This window comes from Canis lupus, chromosome 21, assembly GCF_011100685.1.
Source record: "Canis lupus familiaris isolate Mischka breed German Shepherd chromosome 21, alternate assembly UU_Cfam_GSD_1.0, whole genome shotgun sequence".
Taxonomy (NCBI): Eukaryota; Metazoa; Chordata; class Mammalia; order Carnivora; family Canidae; genus Canis; species Canis lupus.
The window spans coordinates 35949416-35977204 of NC_049242.1; the positions used below are offsets into that span (position 1 = coordinate 35949416).

A 27789-nucleotide genomic window follows, 5' to 3' on the forward strand; every position below is an offset into this window, starting at 1 on the left:
TCTTCTCTGAATGACCAGATTCATTCTAAAGGCTCTAACTCAATCCCTGGTGGGACCATGGGGCCTGAAGAGCCTAGATGTTGAGCTGGCCCACTCCCAACTGCCTTTCCATCTGCAAACATGTGTCCTGCAAGTGAGCCTGGAATGACAGCCAACACATGGCCCTGGGAACCATCCTAAGCCCTGACTGCCACATGGCAGTGGCCTTAGTCTTATCCTCTGTGAGGATACAACTTTCTCCTGACGTCCTGACAGTGCCCCTGCTGAACAGACAATCTATTAGGAGCTGCTTCTATTCCAAGGTTAGTCAAAAACATAAGCAGCTAGCATTTCAGTATAGACTCCCGGTCTTGATTGTTAGTGCTAAACATTTCTGCTTGAATTGGTCTGTCCACGTCTGTCACAGGCAGACAAAGGATGCAGAAAGTCAAGGCATTCTCCACCTCCCTGAGGACCCCAGATGTAACCTTGAAGAATAGCAGCGTTTTAGGACAGAAGGACTTAGAATGACCATTCATATTCACACAGTGTTCCCTTCTGTTCCTTTCTGTGGTTACTTCCTTTTTCTGGCCATGTAGTCCTCCTGAGGAAGGAAGCCGCTTCACCTGAACTCCTTTACTCTTCACAGTGACAAGGGAGCCACCACTTTCACCTAGCAGACGGGGAAAATACCCACAAAGTCCCTCTGTCCCCTCTCAACTTCTGAAACAGGTTTCCTTGTGAGAATGAGATAAGTCTTGGTGATATGGATTGACAGACTGGCCATCCTCCTCCTTATGGTCTCCCTCCAGATCACAGGTGGTGGTGAGAACCATGATAGCCTTTGGTGGCCTCATCTATTAGCACTCACAGCAGCCTTAAGTCTTCAAGATTTTCATCCTTGGTTTGAAGGAACGACCACTGTATAGCCTGTTCAGCGGCCATAACAACATAGCGCACAATATGTGACTTAAACAACAGGAATTCATTTCTCATAGTTCTGGAGGCTGGAAACCTAAGATCAAAGTGCCTTCAGAATTGGTTTCTGGTGCCGCCTCTCTTCCTGACCTGTAGACACTGCCTTCTCTCTGTGCCCAGGCAGAGAGAAAGAGAGAGATGTCTCTTGTGTCACTTCCTCTGCCCATCAGGTCACCAGTCCTACAGCATTAGGGGCCCACCCTTATGATCTCACTTAACCTTAACTACTTCCTTAAAGGCCCTATCTCTAAATACAGCTACATTGGGGGTTAGGGCTTCAATATATGAATTTGGGGGAGTGGAAACAATTCAGTCTGTAGCAACCATATAGCCATCAATGCATGGCAGTCATAAAGTCATTTAAATTCCATTAGTTATTCTACATCATGCCATCAAGAGATGGATTAATAAAAACAAAATTGTCTTTAGAAGAGAGACAGAGGGCATGAAATTACAACAGTGTTACATAGATTTCCCGTCCATTTCAGATTTTGCATTAAAGGCTGGGACATTAACACTCTTAGCTGGGATGAGAAGAGCCAGGCGGCTGCTCAGGCCCGACCCCTGTTCACGTCTCTTCACAGGGTAGGAGGTACTTCAGTGATTGTACTCTGAATCCAGGGGAGACCAGGAAGATGTGGAGTTAAGAAGGAGAGGGGGTGAGAGGTGCAGGTTGGTGAGGGAGGGAGGACATGCACATTCTACCTGCCCAGACAGCTGCCAGCTGTACCTGTTTGGCCAGGTGCAAAGTCTGTTCTGCCCAGAGATGTGCCTTCTGGCAGCATGCTGTTTAAAAGCAGAGGAAATTAATGGGGAACAGAAAGTGTACATGGGAAAGGCTTTCCCCTAATCTTCCTTCCTGGTACAGGCAAGAGAGAAATAGCCAGTAGAGAAACTAAGTACATAAAAGCAAGCCCAGTCATGACCCCAAATGTTAACAGGTGCTGATGGTAAGTCTAGGGAGGGTGTGAGGTGGTCCCTTAATGGGATCAACATCTTGGGTCTTGTCTTAATAATCTGCTAGGAACAGCCACTGTGCACTTCCACACTAAGAGGCCCCTGGGTGTTAGCCCTGTGGTCCACTGAAAGAAAAGTTCCAAGCTATATGGCTGAAGATGGGAGCTGGACACATGGAGCAAGGCACAGCAAGCCCCAGGAGTTGGCCCCGGGTCTCCGGCTCCAGACCAACTTCTCAGGAGGTAGTTGCTGGCTCTTCTTGGGAAAGTGGACCACGACTGTGCTCTGTTTGCCCCTAGAACCTCATCCTAGTTTGAGTAGTAGCTGCTGCTCTGTGGATGCTATGACCAGTTGGAGGCCAAGGCTCAGAGGAGTCTGGGAGCCATGAGAACCACCTCTGGAGCCCGGCATCCTCTGCCCAAGGGCACGTCTGGTCATAGAGGACTCTTCATGTCTATTCGGGGGCAGATTGAGCTTCCATACAGACTCTTTGCTTTATGTTTTCACACTGAAGGAGGGAAACATCAAGGTCTAGTTATCTGGGAATTCAGAGGTCCTTACCCAAGGAGGGACACCATAAGGGACAGGGGCTCCTTCTTCTTCATCGACCCCCTCCTGTGACTCGGCACCTCGAGAGCCCCCGTGTGACACACAATCCTGGCATTGCAGGCCATCCAGAGGCAACTGGAGGAGGTGGAGGAGCAGCAGAGGGCCTCCGAGATCCAAGGCGTGAGGCTGGAAAAGGCGCTGAGAGGGGAAACAGGTAGGCAGCCCCGCAGATTGGAGAAGTGGGTGTGGGCCCCCGTCTGTGGTCCAAAAATAGTACCCATCTAACCCTGTTGTCACCGTGTGGAACTGATAGCGGGACCTGGGGCACCAGGTCCACAGCTGCTTCACATTTCCCAAATCAAACCGATGGTCCAGGGTGAAAATCCTAAGGAACTGGTCAGCCTGTGGGCCTTCTCACTGGTTTTCTGGCCTGCCCAGTCTCACTTCTGCAAGTGTGGATGTTCTTTACAAGCCCAGGGTTATGGGAAACTCAGGAGAACAGTTTGGGTGCTTAGGCAATGTTGGTAGTGAGTCAAAGCCCAGGGAGGGACTCAACGCCCTTGTTTCTCCCTTTCCTAGTTGTGTATCTCTGGCCGGTCATGTTCTAAACTTCTATGAATTTTTGTTTTCTCCTCTAAAATGGGAGTATTTGTGGTTTCCTTTAGAACTGATATAAAGAAGGATGCCTGGGTGGCTCAGTGGTTGAGCATCTGCCTTCAGCTCAAGGCATGATCCCGGAGTCCAGGATCGAGTCCCGCATCAGGCTCCCTGAGGGGAGCCTGCTTCTCCCTCTGCCTATATCTCTGCCTCTCTCTGTGTGTCTCTCATGTCTAAACTAGTAAAATCTTAAAAACAAAGAATTGACATAAAAATTAAATGAGAAATTATATATAAAATATATATATAAAGAAAATAAATTAGCATATTGCCTGCCTAGCAAAAAAAAATGGTAAGTGTCCCACGAATAAATAGCTTCAGACTCTTAGATCCAAACAGGAGTCCTCTGGTGAAGACCTGCCACGTGGGAATCATGCAGAGGGTGAGTCTATAGTGATGAGTATGGCACAGTTTCTGCCTTTGAGGGGTTCATGGTCCATTGAAGGATGCAGACCTGTAAGTAAATAAGCCGCACCGCAGGAGGATAAGTGCTATGATAGGAAAAAGCATTTGGGAAGGGGGGCACGGGAGCATAGTCATGAGGTTCCTCACTGATCTTGGGAGAAGGGGCTCAGGCTAAGCACCTGGAAGGGGCAACCCATTATAATGGGAACCACAGAAGGAGTAGGAGTTCACCTATTTACTTAGGAAGTGAGGAGATTGTTCTGGAAGAGGGAATGGCACCTGCAAAGGCTAAATGTGAAAAAAAAAAAATGTGAAATGCCTCAGTGAACAAGGAGCCAGCAAAGGATTCAAGGTGAGGGCTGGCCTAAAGAAACCCACATTTTTTGGAAGCTGCTTCAGCACTAGTTTACGCCTGGTGAATTGGAAGGCCCCTTAGAGTTAGCGGATGAGGGGTGGTATTGTCTCTTTAGGTTTTCGGATGTGATGTCTCTAGCCTTCTGCATTTTGGATATAACCTGTGAAAAACCAGACACTGAAAACCTATCTCTGCGTGCAGTTGCATAAACAGTATGCTATTTGTTCGCCAACATAGAGGAAGGTTAGGATTTCGATTCCCTTAAGAGTTCAGTTCTGAGAGTGATGACACCAGCAGGGGCAGACCTAGATTTGTGAGGCCGGAAGCCTGTGCAAAGTCACGCAGACAAAGTCTTGAGGGGTGTTTCCAGAGCCTTGCAAGGCCTCGACCCAGGGAGGGGCGCTGGGGTGCAAGCTTCACCAGCTGCGTGGTTACCCTGTTTCGGAGTCTCAGGGAAATGTTGGAGTCTGACTTTATCCCTCTGAGCCTCGGTTCTGGTTTGTAAAGTGGGAGGGCTCCTCATACCTGTTTCTGGGACTTGTGGTGAGCGTTGGCCAAAACAATTTGTGTGGAAGCCCTAGCATAGTACCTGGCATGGGATAGACAGTAAGTGTTTGTTCCTTTTCTTACTAAAGTACATCGTGCATTTCCTTGCAAAGATAACCCAGATCCACCTATCAGGAATAGACCTCATTGCAAAATAATAACTGTTTCCTGCTTGGAGTGAGAGTCCTGGCCTGTCCCTACAGCCATTGCCGGAACTCTCGGTACAGTGAGCCGCTCCTGTTGGATGTACAGCCATATTCCCCAGCCAGAAGGCTCTGCACTGGGCTCTGGGAAGCCACAGATTTCAGTGAGAGCCTTAAGAATGAAAAGGATCAACATGCCAACAAAGCTAGGGCCTGTTTCAGTTTCCTGGGGAGGGAAGGTGTTGTGGTGTGGAAAGTCAAATAACAGGTATCAGAGAGCCCCGTGTTCAAATTCTGCTCCATTGCATTTAGGCTGTGTGACCCCAGGAGAATCACTTAACCTCTCAGCCTGCAGATTCCTTATATGAAAAATGGAGCTAATGATCCTCACATTACCAGGTCGTTTTAGAATTAAGGGCGTTGGTGGGCAAAGTGTCTACCAGAGTGTCTACTGCCTAGCAGGCGTCGCACCAATGCCACCTGATATCGTTCTTACAAAGTATTATTAAATATCCACACACATACACTGTGAAAGAATTGACTCGCTAGTCTTCACTGCTTGACATTTAAATTCTAGAAACCATATTTTTAAAGCTTCTGAAAATCTCCTTCTCCCCCAAGTATAAAGAAAGGCTATTTTGAAGGATCAGCTAAAGAAAGCCAGCTTGTGTTTTCAAAGGTGTGTCGATCCAGCCAGAAGATGGATTCCCTTCATTCCCTTCACATCCTTAGTAATTCAATTCCCCTGTTCAGTCTATGGGCCTTTCCCTCGCCTTGGTTGTCCTTGCGTGGGTGACAGATGCAGCTCAACATGAGGCTGGAGCCTGGAAGAGTCAAGGAGAATGGGCCCCAAAGGAGACCAAATGGAAGATGTGCAAACCAGGCATCGAAATTAATACACTCCAACTTGTAATAACATTTGTGCAATAATAATATTCCCTTGCAGTTTAATATTCTATTCAGCCCCTTTAAAAGATGGCCCTGGTGCTTAATGAATGACCGATGCTTATTAGGTTAAGTTGTATTTGAGCTGGCCTGTGCTGCTCTGGTTCAAGTGATTTAATGGGAATTATTTAATAGGTATTATTAGGATAATTAGAAAATGATCACAGTTAGGCAATAATATTGAGCTATAAAGGTTGTGAATAACCAAATTTAGAGACAGGCCTGAAAACATGAGTAGTCTGTGACAGTTATGCAAGGCTCCTCTAATAATTACATGCGCCAGCCTGAAAGGCTCTTTTGTTCCTAGGAGTTATTCATTAGGCGGGCATTGAATTAGAGGAACATGCGGGGGTGCAGGATGGAGGGCAATGATGGCTGATGAGCAAAATGAAGCTTTGATGAGCTCCTAATTGTCGTGACAACAATTTCTTCTTTCTTTCCAACAGTCAGAAATAAGCTCCCCTACCCCCAGGAAGAGTTGTTCTCCATTTTGTCAAGGAAAGGGAAACAAAGAAAAACAAAAATCTAACAACCCACCCTAGATTACAAGTCACGATGTCCTTTAGGGTGTGTGTTGGGAGGTGGGCAGAAGTGTTATGGATGGATGTCCTTAGAAAAAGGGAATGGATTCCTCTGGTAGTTCCAACTGCCCAGAGTAAAGGACCAGGATGTGCAGGGGTCTGATTACCCTGGGCCCCACCTCTCTATGAAGAGATAAGCCAAGCTTTGCCAGCCACTTAGACGCCTCTTGGTCAAGACACTGTTACCTACTGCTTTGTTATCAATGTGGTGGTCAGTGTTAAGTGCTAGAGCCATGGAATTCCCCAATTTTGCAAGAGACCGCCATTCAAATTTAGATGGTGTGGATAACACAATCTGTGCTTTCCTTCAACAGCTGGAGGCAGGTGAAATCTGATAGAAACTGAGAGCACCTTGGAAGGAGAAAAGATTTGTCCCTAGGGGCGGCATACGGGAATTACTTTTCCCTTATAGCTTTACCAACTTTGGGGTAAGGTTTACCAGCTGGTTGTCTTCATTGAGTTTGTTTGTTTGTTTGTTTGTTTGTTTGTTTGTTTGTTTGTTTGTAAGGTTTTTTGAGAGCCAGATGGTTCCTCCTTTGCAAAGATGGAGTTTACAAAGAAATAGCAGGATGTGCCAGGCTTCCAGTAGGTGGCAGCAGGAGCACATGTTATCATGAGAGAAACCACAATGAAACCCTAGCCAGGAAGAGGGAAGTAGTTTGGCTTACACTCTGTGGTTTTTATCTTATTGGCTGCTGACAAACAAAAGAAATAATATTTCCCTTGATAATGTAACAATGAGGTATCCTGAAAAGAACACAGATACTGGAATCAGACACTTGTGAGTTTGAATCCCAATGCCATTCATAGGTAATGGCCAGGAATAACAAGATTGCAAAGTTGATGGCTAAGCAAGCTAGGGATTTGGATGAGTTTGCCACAATTCTATGAACTAAAAGTAAACAGTGAAATTCAGGGCATCAGAGGACAGGAGTTTTTTTACGTAGAGTCCAGCAAACAGCAGGAACATAGCATGGTACAAGTTGCCCTGTACCCAAGCACTTCAGTGTGACCCAGTAGGCCCAGATGGCAGCTGTGCACACAGAAGATTGTGCCACAGCACAGGAGCTCAGGGCAAGGTACTTGGCAGCCTTTACAACAAGCACTGAACAAGCCAGCCCTCTCCCCAGAAGCAAGTAGTTATACAGTAGTCACACTGTGGCATCCTGACCTACTTCTCGGAATCGTCTACTTGGCTGATTGCAGGAATGACTTGGGGTTGGAGGATGGTTAGGCCTTGCAGTTTGGCACACTCAGCATAAGATATCCAGGAATGCATAGGGTCTACTGCAGATTGCATTATACAACAAATAGTAATCATCTGTTGATTATGTGTTCACCTCTGACTCCAGCCTCAGTGGCCACCCTATAGAAAGTCAGTGGCCTAACAACAAAGATGGGCCCAGTGAGAGTGAGCCTGGGATTGTCATCCTAAAGAAGCCTTGAGTTCTCTCCACTCCATGGATTCTAGGGACATCAAGGTCTCAGAGTTATGTGCCCTAGGGCATAGCTTTACACAAAAAAACACCATGACAGCAGCAAGACATGCATTTTATGTTACAAGTTAGTACATATAAATACATAATTGAATAAAATTCATCAAGAGATAATACTGAATTTTGATACATGTAAAAGACTAGTACTTTCCATTCTGTCTCATTTTTAGTGTTTGTTATGACCTATTAGGTTAATTTTTGCAAACTTCAGATTTAGAAAATATGGTCCTAATGATTTTTACCCAGAAAAATATTTGAAACTAGATTACCAAATGACCAACTCAGCGAGAAATACAGAATGCAGTTCCCAAGAAGCAGGGAGCAGCAGAATGATGGACTAGATACTATAAGAGCCTATCCACTACAACAAGTATACTTTTAAAAATATTGCTTGGCTCTTAAGTAAGTGAGGTAAGCCTCTCAGGGCCAAGAAGGAGAAGGAAGAAAAGAAGAAAAGTATGCTGAAACTTACGTGTGCCAGGAAAGAAGCAAGCATAAAAAAGAAATCCAGGGTTGCCTTGAGGATAAATATCAGTAGTTTTAAAGTTTAAGCCTTGAAACTAACAAAAAATAGGGAAGCTAACCTTGAGAGTCCCCCACTACATCAGTTCTTTTAGCTCTCTGAAAATCAAGTATAGATCCTCTGAAAGAAACTATGCTTTAGTTTTTGCTCTCAGGATTCAGACAAATTAAGTTTGATAAACTATGAGATGATAATAATAAATAATCACACAAAACACAAGGAAGTAAGCCACTAAGAATGGCAAAGACAACAAATTTAGGGCTCCTGGCTGGCTCAGTTGGTTAAGCATCTGCCTTTAGCTCAGGTCATGATCTTGAGGTCCTGAAATTGAGCCCCACATCAGGCTCCTAGCTCCTAATATATATATAATATATATATATTAAACACAACAAATTTAATGGCCAAGATCTTCAACTTTATTAAGTACAGAATATGCTGTGTCTTATGTGTCAAACATTTACAGAAATAGATTACACACGAAAAGGAGCAAGCAGAAAAAAATACTACAAACGAGAACAGGCAATCCCACCTTCACTTTATCCAGCTGTAACCACAGTCAACATTGTGAGCCTCTTGCTATGACCTACCAAGAAAGACATATCATCATTATGCAGCAGAAATGCTTAACCTGAATTTAACCAGAAGGATATAATCAGACAATTACAAACTAAGAAACAATCTGCAAAATAACTGACAATTGTCAATGCTATAAGAAAACAAAGGTGGGGAAGGAATCTAGGGACTGTTCTAGATAAGAGATTAAAGAAACATAACAGCTAAATATAATGCTATATCCTTAAGGTTTATGTTTTTTCAAATAAAAAGTTGAGAAAATGGCCAGGGATTTTTTTTAGGGTCTATTAAAAATAAATAAATAAATGGAGAGTCTGAAATTGAAAAATATATTCATTGAAATGAAAAACTCAATGAATGTGCTAAATGGCAGCTTGGACACAACAGTAGAGAGAATTAGTGAACTGGACAGTATATCTGAGGAAATGAGCCACAATGCAGCACAGAGAGCGAAGGAGATGGGAAATATGAAAGCATGGTTTGTGGACATAGAAGATAATACGAAAAGGTGTGGCATATGTTCAATTGGAGTCTTGGAAGGAGAAAATAGAGAAAATTAAGGTTATGTATTATTTGAAGAGATAATGGATGCAACATGACAACAAAACCCATTTAGAAAGGGTCTGAGACCCAATATGTGCTTTATAAATGTTAGCTTTCTTTTACCTCAAATGAGTGAAAGACATGCATCTCTAAATGCAGAGGTTAAATCAAGATAAATTTGAAATACATCCACCTTTACCTTGACACAATGAGGGAAAAATGTAGAGCATCAAGGACAGAGATGATCTCAAAGTGGATAAAGAGTAAAGATATGGGGCACCTGGGTGGTTCAGTCGGTTCAGCATCTGCCTTCAGCTGAGGTCATGATCTCAGGGTCCTGGGATAGGGTCTCACATCAGGCTCCCTGCTCAGTGGGGAGTCTGCTTCTCCCTCTCCCTCTGTCCACTCACCCCCGCTTGTGTTTCTCTGTCTCTCTCTGTCTCTCTGTCTCTCTCTCTGTCTCAAATAACTAAATAAATAAATGAGTCTTTAAAAGAAAGAGTAAAGATCTAACAGGGAACAAAATTTTTATTAACATCCCTTCTCTCAGCAGCAATAATGGATGTTACAAGACAGTGGAATAATAGTGTCAAACAGCTTTAAAAAAAAACCTCTCAAGCTAGAACAGTGTACACAGAAAAACTTTTATTTCAAAAACAAGTTCTCAATAAAGAAATGCTCATTTTTTTTTTCCTCAAATGGAGTTAACTATGTATAAGCAAAATTCTAGACAATCTACTTTAAGGAGAAAAAGATAAGTTGAAGGATGATCTGAAATATGAAAGAAGAAATGGTGAATAAAAGAATAATAAACATGTAAGCAAATCAAATAAACATTGTCAATATAAAATAATATGGATTTTTAAAAACATTTTGTTTATTTATTCATGAGAAACACATAGAGAGAGGCAGAGACATAGGCAGAGGGAGAAGCAGGTTCCCCGTGGGAAACCTGATGGGAGACTCAATCCCAGGACCCCAGGATCACACACTGAGCCAAAGGCAGATGCTCCACCACTGAGCCACACAGGCGTCCCAAGTAATGTGGATTTTTAAAACAGAACTGAAGTACTAGGCTAAAATAGATGTAAGTTTGGAGTTGAATGATTGGAAATAAAGTGTTCCAGGGCCCTTATATTGTTTAAAAGAAGGCTAAGATAATAAGTTTAAATTTTGTTAAGATATTAAAAAATACCTATTTAAATTTTAAATATAATCCATAAAACAATAGAAATAAAGTATATAACTTCCAAATCTGCTGGAGGAAACAAAGGGAGAAGAAATTTTTAAAAATAATAATCAGTCAAACAAAAATACCAACTCAATTCCAAATAAAAACAAAAGAGCACTTTAAGAAGATAAAAAGCACAAAGACATTGAAGTGAGTCCAAATATCTCAGTAATCATAACAAAAGTTAATGAAAAAGACAACTGTATGCCATTTAGCAAATCCATATAAAACATAAATACACAAAAAGTGTTAAAGTAAAAAGGATAGCAAAATTTATACTAACTAAATAAAGCTGGGGATGATTTGTTGTGTTTTAAATTCTCCATAACAAAAATACTTAAGAAATTGAAAAAACTTCTAGAGGTAATTACATTAAAAGCAGATAAAATAGCCTTTAATACCAAAATAACGATCAGGAATAAACAGGAATAAAATTACTACATAATTTTTATTTTTTAAAAGATTTTATTTATCCATTCACTTCAGAGTGAGAGAGAGAGCACGAGTTGGTGGGTCAGGGGAGGGGGACTGGAAGAGAGACAAGCAGACTCCATGCTCAGCAAGGAGTCCTATGAGGGGCTTGATCCCAGGACCCGATCATGAGCTGAGCGAAAGCCAAATGAGAAGCTCACCCAACTGACTGAGCCACCCAGGCACCCCATATTACTACAAAATTTTTAAATGATCAACTCACCAAGGAGATATCACAGTTTTAAATGTGTAAGTATTGACTATAATAGGCTGAAAATATATAAAACAAAAAAATGATAAACTATAAGGAGAAATTTCTGCTACCATGGCAGGAGATTTTAGTGTATCTTTCAAGTGATAGTCAAGCAGACTAAACATTAGTATAAATGTGAACAATGCAACTAATAACCTTAATTTAAAAGACATTTCTAAATCCCTGTACCCCCAACTTAGAGAATGTGTATTTTTCTCAAGTTCACATGATGATTTACAAAAATTGACCATATTAGCTCATAAAATAAATCTCAGAGAACCTAAATTCTACAGACCACATCCTATAGGACCATGTACCTAACTTAGAAGTCAGTAGCCTAAAGATATTTTTTAAAACCATGCATTTGGGAAGTTAAAAGATACATTTCTCATGGTTCAAAGAAAAAAATCAAATGGACATTTCTAGAAATACTTGGAAATTTAAAGTATACCAAATATGAAAAGGAGAACAGTAGATTAAAACTCAGGGGATGCAGTGAAAGGAATGTTAAGAGATATTGCCCTAAATACTTTTATTAGAAAAGAAGAAAGGCTGAAAGTTAATGAGTTAAGTTTCAACTTAATTTAGAAAAAGCAAAAACAAAATAAACCTAAGAAAGAAGATAATAAGCAGAAGGAAATGAAATAGAGAGTCATTGTAAGAGGGAAAGGATTAAGCAAGCGAAATGGTGGTACTTTGAAGAGACTAATAAAACACTAGAAGCAACTCTCTTAAACTGATTTTTTAAAATAAAATAGAAGACAGAAATAAACAAATTAGGAATGAAAAAGGCAGTACTAACCATAGATATAGCAGATTCAAAAAAATAAAAGAATACAAATGAATATTTAATGCAATTAATTTTTAAACTTGGCAAACTAAGGGTGATTTAACAATCACCATATTAACAAATGGAAGAGGAAAACCGTATAGTCTTTTCAATATAATAAGAAAATATCATTTGTCAAAATCCAACACTCATTGGGACAAAAACTTTTAGCAAAAAAAGGAACAGAACAGGATAGAATGTTCTTAGCTTGAAGGATATCTTTGAAAATGCTGTGGCAAACATCACTGTTGAATGGTAAAATATTAGAAGCATTTCTTAAAAAATCAGAAATAAAAGAAGAATGCCTAGCTTTTCTCTTCAACATTGCACGGGAGATCCTAACCAATACAATAAGACAAGGGAAAAATGGCATAAGGTTTGGAAAGGAAGAAACACATTTTTGCTGTTTCCAAATAATAGAATTATCCACATGAAAAGCCCCTCAAAATGCACAAATAAATTGTTAAAAATATGAAGAGCCTATATGATGGTGATTGGATATAAGCTTAAAATAGAAAAAGCAATTGGATATAAGCTTAAAATAGAAAAAGCAAGAAAAAGAAAAATCTCATTCTAGATCTCAGCATAAAGCAATTTAAAAACGAAAGAACAAAGACCTCACTTGCTTAGCATAAAAACATATGGTACCTAGGAGGAAATCAAACAAAAAATGTACACAACCTTTATATAGCCAATTTTAGTGCTTCATTGAAAGCCACCAAAAGACTCAAACATAATCTCACATATACAAAATCTTAATATAAGCCTACAGTAGCATTGCAGATCACAGGAAATAAGTGATTCTGGGACAAGTGGTTTTCGACTGAGGGAAAAATAATGAAATTGAGCCTTACATCATACAAACAATTTCATAAGAATTAAAGAATTTAATATTAAAAATGAAACTTGAAAAGTTAAGAAGAATCTTTATGACTTCTAGGAGTTAGTCTTTAAACATGATAAAGGAAAATAGTAGATAAGCCCCTAATTCAGAAACTACATTTGTAACTACGTATCGCAACCAATAAAGAATCAGTGTTCTAGGCTATGTAAAGAACTCTCACAAATCAGTAAGAAATAGATGAGCCCATTGTTATATAGGCAAATATTAAAAATATATATTTCACAGAAAGAATACTCCTTAGTAACTGAGAAAATGCAAATAAAGACTACAGTGAGAAACTATTTTAAACTATTAAGTTACCAGAATTTCTAAAACTTGATAATACTAAGCATGTGGCAAGGATATGATAATACTAAGTACGTGGCAAGGATATGAAACCAAAGAAGGTTTTTATTCAACGTTAGTGAGAGTATAAATACCCATAGCTCTTTGGAAAGCACTTTGGCTTTCTGATATGAAACTGACCATTTGCATACCATACTGTTCAAGAATTTCATTTGCAAGTGTATATTCCAGAGCAAAACATGAAGAACAACTTAGATATCAACAGGAAAATGGAATCAGTTGTGGTTATGTTCAAAGACATCCCCCGAAGTGATTTTGACTGTTGAGGAAAAGAGGACTCCAAAAACACTGTTGTAAATAATTTCATTGAAGAAAAGAAAACTGAATGGGATGATTCAGTTCAACTTGTGTTTGTTGAGTACAGACAGCATCAGTAGAAATCAGTATGACTGCAAGGTAACTCTCTCATGGACCACATTTTAGAAGGATGAAAAAGGGGACATGTAATGCAGGATAAAAGTCTGGCTAGAACTTGTGAGTATAATGCAGCAAAGAGGCTGAATCTGGAAAAAAAAAAAAAAAACCTGTAAAGACAGCAAAATAGTGCCTTTAAAGCTGTTTCTTTTGGATTGAGAACAAGGAAAGAAGAGGCCCAGCGCCGAGGCAGATGGTGTAATGTTACATGATGAAAAAAGGCAGAATTTCCAACTCTCAGCTTTTATGTTTTCTTTATCAAGGAAAATGGTCCTCAATCTAGAAATGCTAAACATATCTAGAAGAGGGAATTGAGTCTGGATGAGAAATCTAGGTGAGAAAAATGAGAGAGCAATGAATTCAGGTTTTTAAGCCCAGGTGAAAGATGGTATACAGAAGAGTGTCTCAGGTGTGGCATTAATCAGGATTTGTTGAATGAACCAACTTAACCCCCTGGTGTTTGAAATGACTGGTAGGTATGACCTCCATCTTTGGAAACTCATGGAGAATTCCAGAACCAAAGACTAAAGGCCAGTATATTTTCTATGTTTCACATCACATGGGAAAGAAATATGAATTCTGATCCTTGTCAAAATTCTAGAAAGAATTATTAAAGAAATTGTGAATATTTAGGAAGAAATTTAGAGATTACTAGGAACCACTGGTGTTTACTGAGAAGCTGCGAAAACAAATGTCATTTCCTTTTCTGGGTGGAGTTGTGAGGTTTGCAGTGCCAATGGACATGGCAGACATTGTGAAGCTTGATTTCAGGAAATTATTTTACCAAAATTTCCTGTTAGCAGCCTCATGGACAAAATATAGACATGTGTGCTGGATGATTGGGTGTGTTTATAGAGTCTGTAGAACAGCCTCACCCAAAGCCTGAGAAGGGTCCCTAATGATGGGCCAGATGGCTCCCTTCTTGGTCCAGTCCTATCTGATGTTTTGTTCTTCAATATTGCGTAAAGGTCCAGGATGCCCATTTATCAATTCTGCAGAAATCCCAAAGCTAGAACTGTGTCAGCTAGATAAAATATTCAAAAGCTTCCTCTGTGATGGAACGAAATAAACAAGATGATATTTAGCAAGATGCATACAAAGTCTTGAATTAGGGGAAGGAAAAGCTCAGTTGCACAAATAGAGTACAGAGTCATCAGACTTCACCGCCACCAGTGTGGAAAGACCACGTTTGTGTGCAAGGTAATAAGAGCCCAGTGAGGGCACAGGGCAGCTAAGAGATCTCTATAGCCCCAGGGCTCTGGGCAAACGTGCAGGAGGGTCTCTCCACTCTTGAGCTGTTGATGCTCTCTTTGATGCTGACTCCCTTTAAGTTGCATCCTGGAAGATTAGAGGGCAAGCAGAGGTGGGCAGCCCTCTGTGACACAATGATAGATGACCCGGGGGTGCTGGCTAGGACAGAAGAACACTTCAGTGAATAACAGAGAGACCTATCTTCAAATATGTGAATGCCTTTTGTGTAAATGTTAAGTGTTCTCTATTCTCCTCCAGAGGGCAAAACTGGGCTCAGTGGCTGGAGGCCAACCCATCAAAGGCCAATGGAAAGAAGTCCTCTGTACTTAGAGTACAGGGCCCTGCGGGGAGTTCCACCTTGCAGAGAGTTGTTGTAGAGGCTGGGGTGAGAGGGAGGTAGAGGGAATTCCTGGAACAGATGACCCCTGAGGGTTCTTCCCATCGTGCATGTTATGTGATTTGAATACTATATGTTGGCAAATCGAACGTCAATAAAAACAATTAAAAATTTTTAAAATTAAAAAAAAATTAAAAATTAAAAAAAAATAAAAATTTTAAAAATTGTAAATTTTTAAATGAAGAGAAAAAAAAAGAATAATGACCATTACCATTTATTGAGCTTAAATCGCGTGCCTGGGCTGGGTCCTTGTGTGCAGAGTCCATCCCACTGCATTTCTGTAACAGATGAGAAGCTCTGAGGCTCAGGGAGGCTCTGTTAGGGTTCGAGCCCACATGGTGGGGGAGTGGAAGAGTAGAAGTTTGATCCCAAGGCTGAGTTTAAAGTAACTTTTATGGGGCACCTGGGTGGCTCAGCCGGTTAAGTGTCTGCCTTCAGCTCAGGTCATGATCTCCGGGTCCTGGGATGGAGCCTTGTGTTGGGCTCCCTGCTTAGTGAGGAATCTGCTTCTCCCTATCCCTCTGCCCCTTCTCCCTGTTGTGCTCTCTTGCTCACTTGCTCGCTCTCATTCTATCTCAAGTAAATAAATAAAATCTTTTTAACAAGTAAATAAAAGTAAAGTAACTTTTTGTTATATGTGATGGTCTATATACTTCATCCTTTCATTCTCACCTCTGCTGCCATAGCAAGGCGCACATTGTATTCTCTTTGGCTGTGCAGTGTTGGGTTTCCCCACTGAACTGCAAGCTCTCAGTTTCCTGAAGAGTTGGTACCGATGCTTATTCATCCCTGCCCCTCAGCACCATGAACATTGCTTAGAAGATGTTGGTCCCAACATGTTTATGAATTCATTCAATCGTTCATTCACTCATCCAGGAAACCTAAGGAAAAATAACATCTCGTTTATTTCTCTCCCTTTTTAATCTTTTCTGTGTAAAACTTCACTTAAATTACCCTACTCACCCACCTTGAGTGTCCATTTGTGTTCTACAGCACAAAGTACAAGAGCCTTAGCATGATGTTCAGGGACCTCTGTACTAAGATCCTCAGACACACCGAGACCTCACCCTGCACCCCTCCATCCTCCTCGGCCCTGCCTGAGCGCTACTACCTTCAGTCCCATCTCCTTGTTTTTGCTGACACTGTTCCTTCTCCTTGGAAATGTCCTCTCCCATCCTCATCATTTCCTCTCCAAGTGTTATCCATTCTTCAACATCCCCATTCAAACACCACCTTTCTTGGGAAGCCAGCCTCGTATCCTGACCAGGAAAACCCTCCCTTCTCCGTATTCCCAGAGTACTTATTTGCTACTATGCTGTTGCAAGAGTTTCCTATCAGCCTATTTTATTCTAGCTCTTTAAATCCATCTGATCCAAAGAGTCTATTAAAAAGGGGAGGGGGGAGATGGCAGGCATTATGCCTTACTATGCCCAAATTTCTCATGATATGTAGCATTATCTGTCACTGTATCTCCAGTACCTAAAGCAATATCCAATACCTATTCAATGAATGGATTGGATGAATGAATGAATTAATGGCTGCATGGCTGGATGAAATGAACAAATGAATGACTTCATCAGAAGTCAAGATCTGCATTGTAGCACCAGTTCACCCATTAATTATAAAATCTGGGGTAATGCATATAAATCTCTCTGGACCCAAGTGTCCCTGTCAGTGACAAGGTGGTCAAGAAGACAAGGAGAGGGGCACTTGGGTGGCTCAGTTGATTGGGCATCTGCCTTCAGCTCAGTTCATGATTTCAGGATCCTGGGATGGAGCCCCTCGTTGGGCTCCCTGCTCAGTGGGGAGTCTTCCTCTCCCTCGCCCCCCCCCCCACTCATGCTCTCTCTTTCTCTCACTCAAATAAATCAAAATAAAATCTTAAAAAAAAAAAAGGGAGAAAAGGGAACTCATTTTTATGGATGACTTGCTATGTGCAAGGCCATGTGTTAGGGGTGTTATTTACCTTACATGACTGTAAGAAAGAAGGAAAGAGTGAGGAGGAAGGAGGAGTGCGATACAAGCAGTGAAAAGCCTGGGCTTACGATAAAGCCCACTTGAGTTCAAGCCCTGGCTCTGCCACTTACTAACTGTGAGCTTGGGAAGATTAATCTTTAAAAACCTCTGTTTTCTCCAGCTATCAAATGGTGACAATAAGAGAACCTACTGGTGAGTTTGTTACGAGGATTAAATGTGATGTCCCATAGAATGCACGAAGCCCGCTGACTGACACATGATCACTGCATAACAAACAGTAGCTTATTAATGTTATATTACTTGTGTGTCTTACTGTTCAGTTTAACCAATGAAGAAGCCAAAGCTCAAGGTCACACGTAACTTCTCTGCACCATTCTCCTCTCTGCCTATGGGACACTCCAGTATAAATTTTTCTAGAATGACCATGAGCTTTGCAATACAGCCTGTGTTCTCATTTCAGGGTGAAATACCTTCATGTTGCTACTTCTCCAATATGCCCAGATTTTAACATTTTATTGTCTAAACATTTAGCATCTAACATTGCGCCTATAAAAGCAGTGTCGGTTTTCTCACGGGTATGCTTATGTTTAATAAAGGTCATAATCTAAGTTATAAGAAGGTATGAATATAATTCTCCCAGTGAGACTCAAAGCTAATAACATTTTTTCCCCCATCATTTGCCTTTTCTTTGTGCAAAAAATCAAGATACCAATCACTACTCCTCTATAATTAAATGTGGCATGGGCTTCTCTGCCCCATGAAGGGAGCCACCCCCCACCTGGGAACTCAGGAATCATTTGATTTTGGGGGAGGAAAGGGAGGAGGAAAGAGTAACCAGCAGAGTTACTAGGGTTTTCTTTAGTGGAGAATTTGATGCATAAACATACAGAAGATTTACGGAGGATGAACTAGTAGGCGAGAGAAGTTTCATTTATGGCAGGACATCATCAAGATTATATGACCCTTGGAGCTGAACTATTCATGCCCTAAATGTCCAAGAGGACCTCCCCCTAGAGCATGCACAGGTGGGTTTTATTTGCCATGCCTGCAGCCCGAGGCATCAACAGGCCATCAGGGGGCTGCCGCCTGCTGAGCCTTTTTCCGCTACAAACACAGCCCACTAAAGCAGCTCCTAAGCAGGTTGATCATGGGGAGAGAAATGCCAATCTAACGCATTTGCTGTTGATTTCTTAAGCAGATTCAGGCACACAAGATGAAGCACAGCTTTTGCAGGAATGGTTTAAGCTGGCTCTGGAGAAGAATAAATTAATGCGATATGAGTCGGAGCTACTGATCATGTAAGTAAGGCAACACAGATAACAGTGAGTCCTAAAAGCAAAGGGGGTGGGAGAGGGGTGGCTCACCCTCCCAGGTTGACGTCCCAGGAATTTTTCTTCTTGCGCATACAGAATTGTGATTGAGGCAAATTGATATTTGGCGTCTTGCATATCATGTTGGCATTAGTGCAGAGACTCTCCCGTTGTCTGTTCTCTTGGTGGAGTCCTATGGCTAAAACAGACCTCAGGTGATGGGTCTGGAGCTGGAGGGCATTTGGATAAGGTATTTTCAATCCATCCTTGTCCCTCAGACCGGTGGGGGCAGGGGATAATTGCAGTCACACACCTGCAATGAGGGAGCATGTGTCTGGCCTCTGAGTATGAACCTCAGGAAGGGCGTGGGGAGGAGATCTGCCTGGCTGTCTCCTCGTGTATTTAACATGCTGAGGGACTGAGACTTCTCTGGCTGTGCTTTCTGAATGAGAGGTTGCAGCCTGGTGGAGATCAGAAAGTAGAGCTGGATCTCATCACACTCTGAAAGAGATGAAGGTCACTCGACCAGGGTGCAGACACATCTTTGAGAGGTAACCATTCAAGCTACTACACTAACCAGACCCCAGAATTACCCCTATGTAGTCACAAAAGTCAATAGACTCACTTGCTTTGTAACCATTCAAGCTACTACACTAACCAGACCCCGGAATTACCCCTAGGTAGTCACAAAAGTCAATAGACCCACTTGCTTCATAGGGGTAAGGCTTTTACTCTAGACCAGTCGATCTGAACTGGGGGCAATTTCACCACCCAGGGAATATTCAACAGTGTCGGGAGATATTTTTCATTGTCACACCTGGGAGGTGCCTCTGGTGCCTAGTGAGGAGAGGCCAAGAGCAGTACCTAACATACTATAATGCCCAGGACACCTCGTCTCCACCCCACTCCCCACAACCACCCAACAAATAATTATCCAGCCTAAAATGCCAATAGTGTCAATAGTGTCAGAAATCTTGCCCTAGACCTATGGCAAAGCTCAGAGTAATTGAGAACACAGATCTGCTAAAGGCAGGCCAATCCCAGGAGTAAAGGGTGTGAGCTGAGTTCACCTAGTTTCTTCCCAAATCTGCCTCTCCCAGGGTGAGAGGGAGTAAGAGTGGGGACTGGGGAAGGAGGCCAGAAATTGCACTCATTGAGCTCCATGGACATGGAAGGGAAGTCCAGGAATGAAGAAGAGGGATCTTCCTTAGTAATTATTTTTTTTATCATTATTTTTTAAGTTGACGCACATGTTGAGACTCAGAGCAGCACTTGTCCTTGCCCACCTGACTGCAAAGCCCTTTTTACACAACCATATCATCTGCCGATGGACCAGATCTGAATTACAAAGTTCATTCAACAAAAATGTATCCAACAGGGACGCCTCAGTGGCTCAGTCAGTTGGGCGTCTGCCTTTGGCTCAGGCCATGATACCAGGGTCCTGGGAATGAGTACTGCAGTACTGCATCAAGCTCCCTGCTCCAAGGGGAGCCTGCTCCTCCCTCTCCCTCTGCCACTCCCCCTGCTTGTTTGTTTGCTCACTCGCTCTCTGTCAAATAAATAGATAGTCTTAAAAAAAAAAAAAAAAAAGGAAGAAGGAAAAAATGTATCCAGCACACTGTACCAGGAACTGTTCTAGGTACTATGGAAATAAGAATGAGCAAGGCCACAGTCCCTATCTTCTAGGATCTCATGGTTTTAGGGGAGACAGATATGCAAACACATAGCACACCAGCAAATAAGAAAACATGGCATGAGCTCCATGGGGTTTGTGGAAGGAGCAGTCAGTGTGTAGGTTTGACCTGTGAGAATCAGGAAGGCAGTGGCCCTACTGCTTACTGCTCAGTGCCTGGTTTCCCTAGTTAGCACGTGGCCAGAGGGAACCTTCTTCTCCAGGACAGGCCAGAGGGAAGAACTCAGTCATGTGAGCTAGAAAGAAGCAGATGGGAGCTCTGTTAAAGGCTAGGTTTTAGTTTAGAGGAAGGCCTGGTTGAACAAAACAAACATTTTTGACGAGCAACTTTGGGAAAGCAGATGCCAAGACAGGATTAGAAGCACAAGAGACAGTGGTGCCTGGCTGGCTCAGTCAGTTAAGTGGCCAGCTCTTGATTTCAGCTCAGGTCATGATCTCAGGGACCTGGGATCGAGCCCATCGTCGGGCTCTGCGATCAGTGGGGAGTCTGCTTGGGATTCTCTCTCTCCCTCTCCCTTTGTCCCTCCCCACTACATGCCCATACACACTCTCTCTCTCAAATAAATAATAAATCTCAAAAAAAAAAAAAGTTCAAGAGACATGTTGGGATGAAGGGAAATTGGAGGGGGAGTTAGGGAAATCTGTAGACCCTCTGTGGTCCTAACACCTGTGAAAGGAGAGGGGGGAGGAAAGAGAATTGGGCAGAGGAGCCAGAGAACTATGGTGTTGGAGCCCCAGAAAACATCTCAGCCAGGTCAGAGGGAGCACCAGAGCAGGGACAGCATGGGAGGAGTCCAGCTCCAGGTCATTGGCTGGGGACAACATGACACCGGGTGCATTCTACACCCCACACTCAGCTTTCTGCACTCCTCCCAGAAACTTCTCTCCTAAAGGAAGCCTTGAGTGCTCCACTTCCATTGGTGGTGACCAGAGGTGGCCAAGAGAAGTTCCAGGTCAATAACAAAAGGCAGAAGGTTGAGTGTGGCTGGGATCTTGGCCCAAGTCGTAGGAGAAGTAGTAAAAATCGGGCAGCAACAACAGGGCACAGCAAAATGACCCCAACGCTGTGGCAGAGACATGTGCCCACTGTGGGTGGGGCTGGAAGGGAAGGACCCATGATTACAAACCCAGATCTATTCTGAGCCCTTGCCCTCTTCAGCGTCTCTGCAACAGGGAACCTCTCACCTCAGCCTCTCTGTCCTTTCTCAAAACATTATCCTCTTGGTTTCAGCGATGCTGCATGTCTTGTTTTGATTGGCTTTCAAGCCTTGATCACTTCCTTCCTGGTTACATCTCTTTTGTTTGGCTTCTAAATGGAGGCATTTCCAAGCTCCTGTTTTCGACCTTTCCTTTCTCTATGGTCTTCCTTTGAAGGATTCACATGACTTCAGCTACCATCTCTGAGCCCTGTGACATCTGTTTGTGTTCCTCATTCCTCCGGAGAACTCCGGAGTGGAGTTTCCAAAGGTGGGAGCCTCCCTCCACATGGCCCTGGGCCTAGCGTGTGGGCACCTTGCACACACCTGGGATGCACATGGGATCTCCCCGGGCATTGTTAAGCTCAAGAAGTTTCAAAGTGACCTTAAGTGAGAACTAACTTCACCTTTTCACTTTGCTGTACTTATTGGTGGAAACCCAGGGACCTCAGTTGGACTACGCCAAAGCATCACTGACTCTTCTTTCCACGTCTCCTGCAACCAGGTGGATAGCTGTCTCGATTTTTTATGCTTCCCCCTGGGCAAAATGGCTTGCTCCTGTTTCCTTCTCTTTGTTTTGTTGTTTACTACAGTCAGAGATTGGGTAGTTCTTAGAGGTGATACTTGAAGTCATGTTGCCCCTAAAAGAGAAGGGAGTTTTAGGTTGTCATTGTTTCTCCCCTGGATTATTTTTTTTTAAGATTTTATTTATTCATTCGTGAGAGACACAGAGAGAGAGGCAGAGACACAGACAGAGGGAGAAGCAGGCTCCATGCAGGGAGCCCAATGCAGAACTCAATCCCGGGTCTCCAGGATCATGCCCTGAGTCGAAGGCAGATGCTTAACTGCTGAGCCACCCAGGTGTCCCTCTCCCCTGAATTCTACTGGTCATTTCTTAACGATCCATTCTCCAGAGGGTGGCCTGAGTGGCCTTCCAAACACCCCCTGGGATCACATCACAAGCTTCTCCATGGTTTCTTGACTTCAGCATATCCCAGCAGCCCTTCTCAGCTCCTTCAGCAGCAGACCTTTCTGTTCAGAGAGATTCCAAGACCCCAATTGTAATAAGAAGAAAAAAAAAAGAAGAAGAAGAAGAATACAATAGCTCTAGTCAAAGAGCTTATTGGCAGGGTTTGTAGGCAGATCTTCAGTATTTACAAGGTGTGAACATTTTCTTACCCCCAGGGCCCAAGAATTAGAATTAGAAGATCATCAAAGCAGACTGGAACAGAAATTGAGACAGAAGATGCTTAAAGAGGGTGAGTACAGTGATATGTTTGGGGCCCCTGTTAAAGACCTTTCTCCCCAGCAAGGTACTTGCACAGAGCACGCTGTAAATCCCAAAGCGGGGTGCTCTTTCCATCTTGTGCAAGCAGCCTGGAGGCAAAGGCGGAGGCTCTATAAACATGAGGTGCAAAGGGAATGGTGCTTCTCTATCTCCCTTTCGTCCTGTGTACCTCCTTCCTGACTCCTGTCCTCAGAACTGAGCCTGCTGTGAGAAACAGCGGCCCTTCTCTGCTCCAGGATCGCTCTCACTGCCTGGTCCCCACCCAGTATGTTCAAGGAAGATGCTAGAGTATTTATAAAGTCCTCTCCATCAAAGGCCATGATGTGGTTGACAAGACTTGCATCTGCCTTAGAATCTATTTTGACTGGCAGGAGTCATTACTACCTGCTTCTTGCTCTTTCCCTTCCTTCCCTAGCAGTCCTACCTCCCCCAGGCAATCCGATGGTCAGGCCAATTAGGAAGAAGCTCTTGTACTCTGAAGGCAGAAGGGGAAAAATAGTTACGCCCGGAGACACAATCCCCTTGGCTAACCAGAGCCTTATTTTGCTTTGGCCTGGTCTCTGCTCAAAGGGCTGCAATTTGCCTTGAACTACAAATGAAAAAGAGGATTCTTGGCTTTGAAATGGTAGCCACGATGCTGATGGTTTACTTAGAAACTTCTCAGATGGATTTCTTTGTTGTAGTTCAGATGTATTTAGGGAAAACAGCCTTTTTGTTGTTTTGTTGGTTTCTTTTCTGCAGGGGAGGGGAGGCTGGAGAAACCAGGCGGGCTTGGCTGATACTCTCTTCCCCCACAAAGGGATTTCCCCCTGTTGCTTTATATATATTCTCAAGATGAAAACTGAGTTGACGGCATCTCAAAGCACCCTCTTTGCTAACCTGTGACTTCAAGAACAGTTCCCTGGTGTTAAATTCATTTCCCTGTTTTCTCCATGAAAATTAAAAGGCCGAGCGAGTCCCACACCGTCAAGAATGCCCATGTCAAGAGCCCTCTCCCCGGGGCCACGTGTTACCTGAGGTCCAAAGCTTTTCCCTTTTTGTTTTTCAGAGAGCCAGAAAGATGAGAATGATCTAAACGAGGAGCAAGAATTATTCAGCGAGATGATGCAAGTGATTGAACAAAGGGACAGACTCGTATGCTCCTTAGAGGAACAGCGCATAAAAGAAAAGGCTGAAGACCAGCACTTTGAAAGCTTCATATTCTCCAGGGGCTGTCAGCTGAGCAGGACGTGAGCAGGTGCAGGGCGCTGCCCCTGGATGCTGGCTGAGGACAGATGGAGCCAAGCGCACCTCACGCGCTCACAGTTCCTTTGGCGGAATCTGCAATACCTGGAACTTAAGTGATACCCTATTGCCATCTAGTCTTAAAAATGAAAATTCTCTCATATGGAGTACAGCTGCCCGAGACCCTTCCAGAGATTATAATGAAGAAAACACACAGACTGTTATGAAATTGGCAGTCACTTTGGCAGGTCTCACATTGGAGGTGACCTTGGCAGATGACCAGCATTGTTTTCCCTAGAAAGTGACACAGAGATCGACTTTCCTGCTGCTTTTATCATTTATCTTCCCGATTCATTGAGTTACACATCTTAAGATTTTTAAGAAGCTGCCTTTTCATTAATATATCCATATTTGCCTTTTTTTGCACGGGTGACCGGTTTCCAAATGTCAGAAAGAAGCAGCCGCAGTTTAAAGATTAGGTTAATATTTAAATTGTGTTTCCAGAGAAAAAGGAGAAACCTTGAGATTACTGATTACATAAAGCAAATAACTCATATAGCAGGTGTTAATTCAATCCAGGGTGAATTTAATTTACCAGTTGTATTTATAAGCCTTAATATAATATACATAAGCAACGAGAGTTTAATACAACATTTGAGCCTTAATTTTATTAAGAAAGAAAGAAAGAAAGAAGAAAGAAAGAAAGAAAGAAAGAAAGAAAGAAAGAAAGAAAGAAAGAAAGAAAGAAAGAAAGAAAGAAAGAAAGAAAGAAAGAAAGAAAATAAAACTTTAACTTCCTACCAGCAGGATTGTTAGTGTTCATCAAATACTGCGGGCTTGGGAAAGCTTTTGTTCTCAGAGCACTCCTTATTGCCACTGGAACATAGTGAAAAGCGTTTCTAGAAAATGAATAGTTTTCCAGCGCTTTTTTTTTTTTTTATAACTGTTGGTGAGGGCAAAAAGGAAACTCATTTGTTGATAAAGTATTGGCGAGGCTGGTGCTGCTACTGAAACACACTCACTAGTGATCCAAGGCAAGGTTGTCTTCCCCCCAGGGGGCGTGGTCTTCTCAGGTCCAAAGAGAAGTATCTCCCACACTCTCTCCAGGGATTCCCCAGGAACTCCACAGGACAAGGACAAAACCACTTCTGACTTCACCCGGGAGCTGAGTGCAGTGACCCCGTTTACCAAATGCAGTGACCAAATTCCAAACTGGGTCATGGATTTTTTTTTTTTTTTTAATGACATTTTCAATGTGAAAAGAAAGCCAGGAGGTGGAGTTTATGCACTGACAGGCGACTCCTGGGCCTTTTTGATGGTTCATATGGGAACCAGAGAAAACTGATCTGTTTTAAATAGTGATGGGTTGTCAAAAAGTATTGAATTGTTTTCCCTCAATGGGATTCTTTGAAGATTCAGTCTGTTGCTGACAAGAGACAGACTGAGGAACTCTTTGTTACATGTTTGGCCTCTCTCATTTCTGTAAGTGTGTAAATGTGTCACCGAACAGAAGGTGCTTTGCAACAGTTGGCTCTGACCGTAGACCTAATTCTCCTCAATATAAGTTGACCATGAACCACTTCTATCTGAGATGCTGTCCATGCATGCCAATCTGGCTAGCCGACCAGCCAGAAATGAGAAATGTAACTGGATTTCCCGAGCTCGCCAACTCTTTGGGTGATATCAAAAGGCAACCCTTCCACGGCATTCCAGATTCTGAGGGTTGCAGTTCTCTTTTCCTTTCTTTCTTTTTTTTTTTTTTTTTAAGAATCAGGTCTTCTAGTACATGAATTATTCTACAAGGGAATATGTGCAGGCATCTATCTATTGAAACTGTGCCATTTCTGCTATTTATCTATTCTTATTTATTTATATATTTGTTAGAAATTGCTAATATGGTTGCCTTATAATTCTGGTTTTCCTGTGTTATAATTTGGAGAAGGCCTGTTGTCACTCATTGTCACTGAGATATTGGTATATAAGCTATTTAACATATAAATAACCCCGATGTTTGGGGCAGTGAGTTGTATAGTATTAAAGATTTCTGGAGATAGTTAAAATAATATTTTCAGTCATCAAGTATTTAAAGGTAAGACTGTGGATACTCAGGAATTTTAATTCATTTAAAGAAAAAGATATAGAACTCCCGTTTGTATTCTAGAATGTTTAGAAATACCCGAACCCAGTCTTTTCTGTCAGTTATGTGGAAGTGTGCTCTTTGGTGCTGGCGTACATGTAACAGATGAGGCTCACATGCGTGGTGTCTGAGTTGTTATTATACAAGAGAATTAATTGCCACTTATTTTAATTTGTTCTATTTTCATCTAAAAGAAAGATTCTCCCAAGAGGGCCAAGAAAGAAGGTGTTTCTTGGCTCTAGTGTTCTATTAATTGATGAGAGAAGCAATTTGTTCACTTTCTCTTCCAAAGACTGTTCTGCAGCTTAAGGCTGAGTCTTATCTGGCCAAGCTGAGACATAAACCTCATACATAACAGCCGTTTACTTACCCCGGCTTTCAGTGTTACCAGTACATGAAACCATTTCAGCGAACACTTCTAAATGTGGCTGTTGAATTATTTTGAATAGTTGCATTCCTTATTCACAATAAAGAATGTGCTAAGAGCCTCAAAATGTAAAATAGTGTACATTTTAAAGATGATTTTTTATGCAGTATGAGTGGGATTATGATGATTATGAGAACAGTTTCTTCTGTCTCATAGAAGGACATATGCGATCAAAGCTGGACAATTTAGGACTCTGGATGAGACATAAAGCCCCAGTCTCAGGTCATATTTCTGAGCCAGTCTCACACAGCTTCTCAGTTAAACTAAAGGGCTCACCAGAGTTTCAAGTTTAGGATTTTACATGAGATGGACCAATAGGACAGTTCTTAAGCTTGCCCTCCCAAGCCATTCATTTGTCGACCTAGTTGTTTAACAAACATTCTCTGATTGCCTATGGGGTTGTGCAGCTCTCAGCAGGGGCTGCCATTAGGGAAGAATATCAGGCCTCCACTCCACCCGCAAATAAATGCAAAGATTAACAAGTACCATTCCCAAATAAATACAGAGATAAAGAACTATTTTTATTATAAGCATCAGCCTATTCCGCTCACATTCGTCTCAACCAGGAAGACTTTTACCCCCAACGATTACAGCACTTCATTGGCAATACAAAGAAGTTCGTTTCCAAAACTGTGAAAAATAATAACGGGCTGTACTGTTTCATTTAAACCTTGACTCTGCCAGTGTTAGGCTGCTTGGACTCCATCAATGCTGAGATGCTGCATGGTAATTGCAACCCAGAAAGGAAGTGGCAGGTGTTTCCAACTCTGATGAGCTGCAATGAAATTGATGTTTCCTGCATTCTGGAGGCAAATGACAATTCGGCAATGTCTGTCTTCCCGGGAAGCAGATTTACAGGCTTTTCCTCCCAAACTGAAAATGGCAGCAAGTCCCACCCAGGTGGCCGATGAGAGAACTACCTCAGCAGGACAGAGGTGGCAGGGGGCAGCTGGGGCTGCCACATGAGCAGAGAGAGAGTGGCAGTCATCGGATGTGGTGAGCTCGAATGTAGTTTATCGTAATAGGAAGGGTCACATACAGGGGAGCGTGTACCGTCTCACCTACTGTTTATCTTCTAACCTCACTGCTGAGTGGCTTGTAAAAGATTAATCTGCTCTGACCACTGGGAACTCCTCCTGTGGGCTGAAAGGCATTACATGGGCACTGCTATAAATACTGAAATGAACCCCAAATAAATGGTTTTCTGTTAAA

The 27789-nt window shown here is 42.5% G+C and overlaps 1 protein-coding gene across 2 annotated transcripts; it reads left to right on the top strand.

Annotated features, from left to right (window-relative positions):
* Positions 1-1645: 1645 nt before the first annotated feature.
* LOC119877364 (MICAL C-terminal-like protein) lies at positions 1646-27789 on the top strand. 2 transcript variants are annotated; one of them, XM_038569057.1, is made up of 5 exons: positions 1646-2156; positions 2584-2677; positions 18498-18600; positions 22687-22760; positions 23838-27789. In XM_038569057.1, the coding sequence occupies exons 1-5, from the start codon at positions 2073-2075 to the stop codon at positions 24020-24022; spliced, it is 540 nt and encodes a 179-aa protein (XP_038424985.1). In that variant the 5' UTR covers positions 1646-2072; the 3' UTR covers positions 24023-27789. The 2 variants fall into 2 exon arrangements, with proteins under 2 accessions (XP_038424985.1, XP_038424986.1); XM_038569058.1 differs by having other exon boundaries at positions 1738-2156; positions 18501-18600.

Coding starts and splice junctions, on each gene's coding strand:
- LOC119877364 (XM_038569057.1), top strand. CDS start 2,073: ATGGGAGCTGGACACATGGAGCAAGGCACAGCAAGCCCCAGGAGTTGG. Junction 18,601..22,686: donor GAGTCGGAGCTACTGATCAT/GTAAGTAAGGCA, acceptor TCTTACCCCCAG/GGCCCAAGAATTAGAATTAG. Junction 22,761..23,837: donor ACAGAAGATGCTTAAAGAGG/GTGAGTACAGTG, acceptor TTTGTTTTTCAG/AGAGCCAGAAAGATGAGAAT.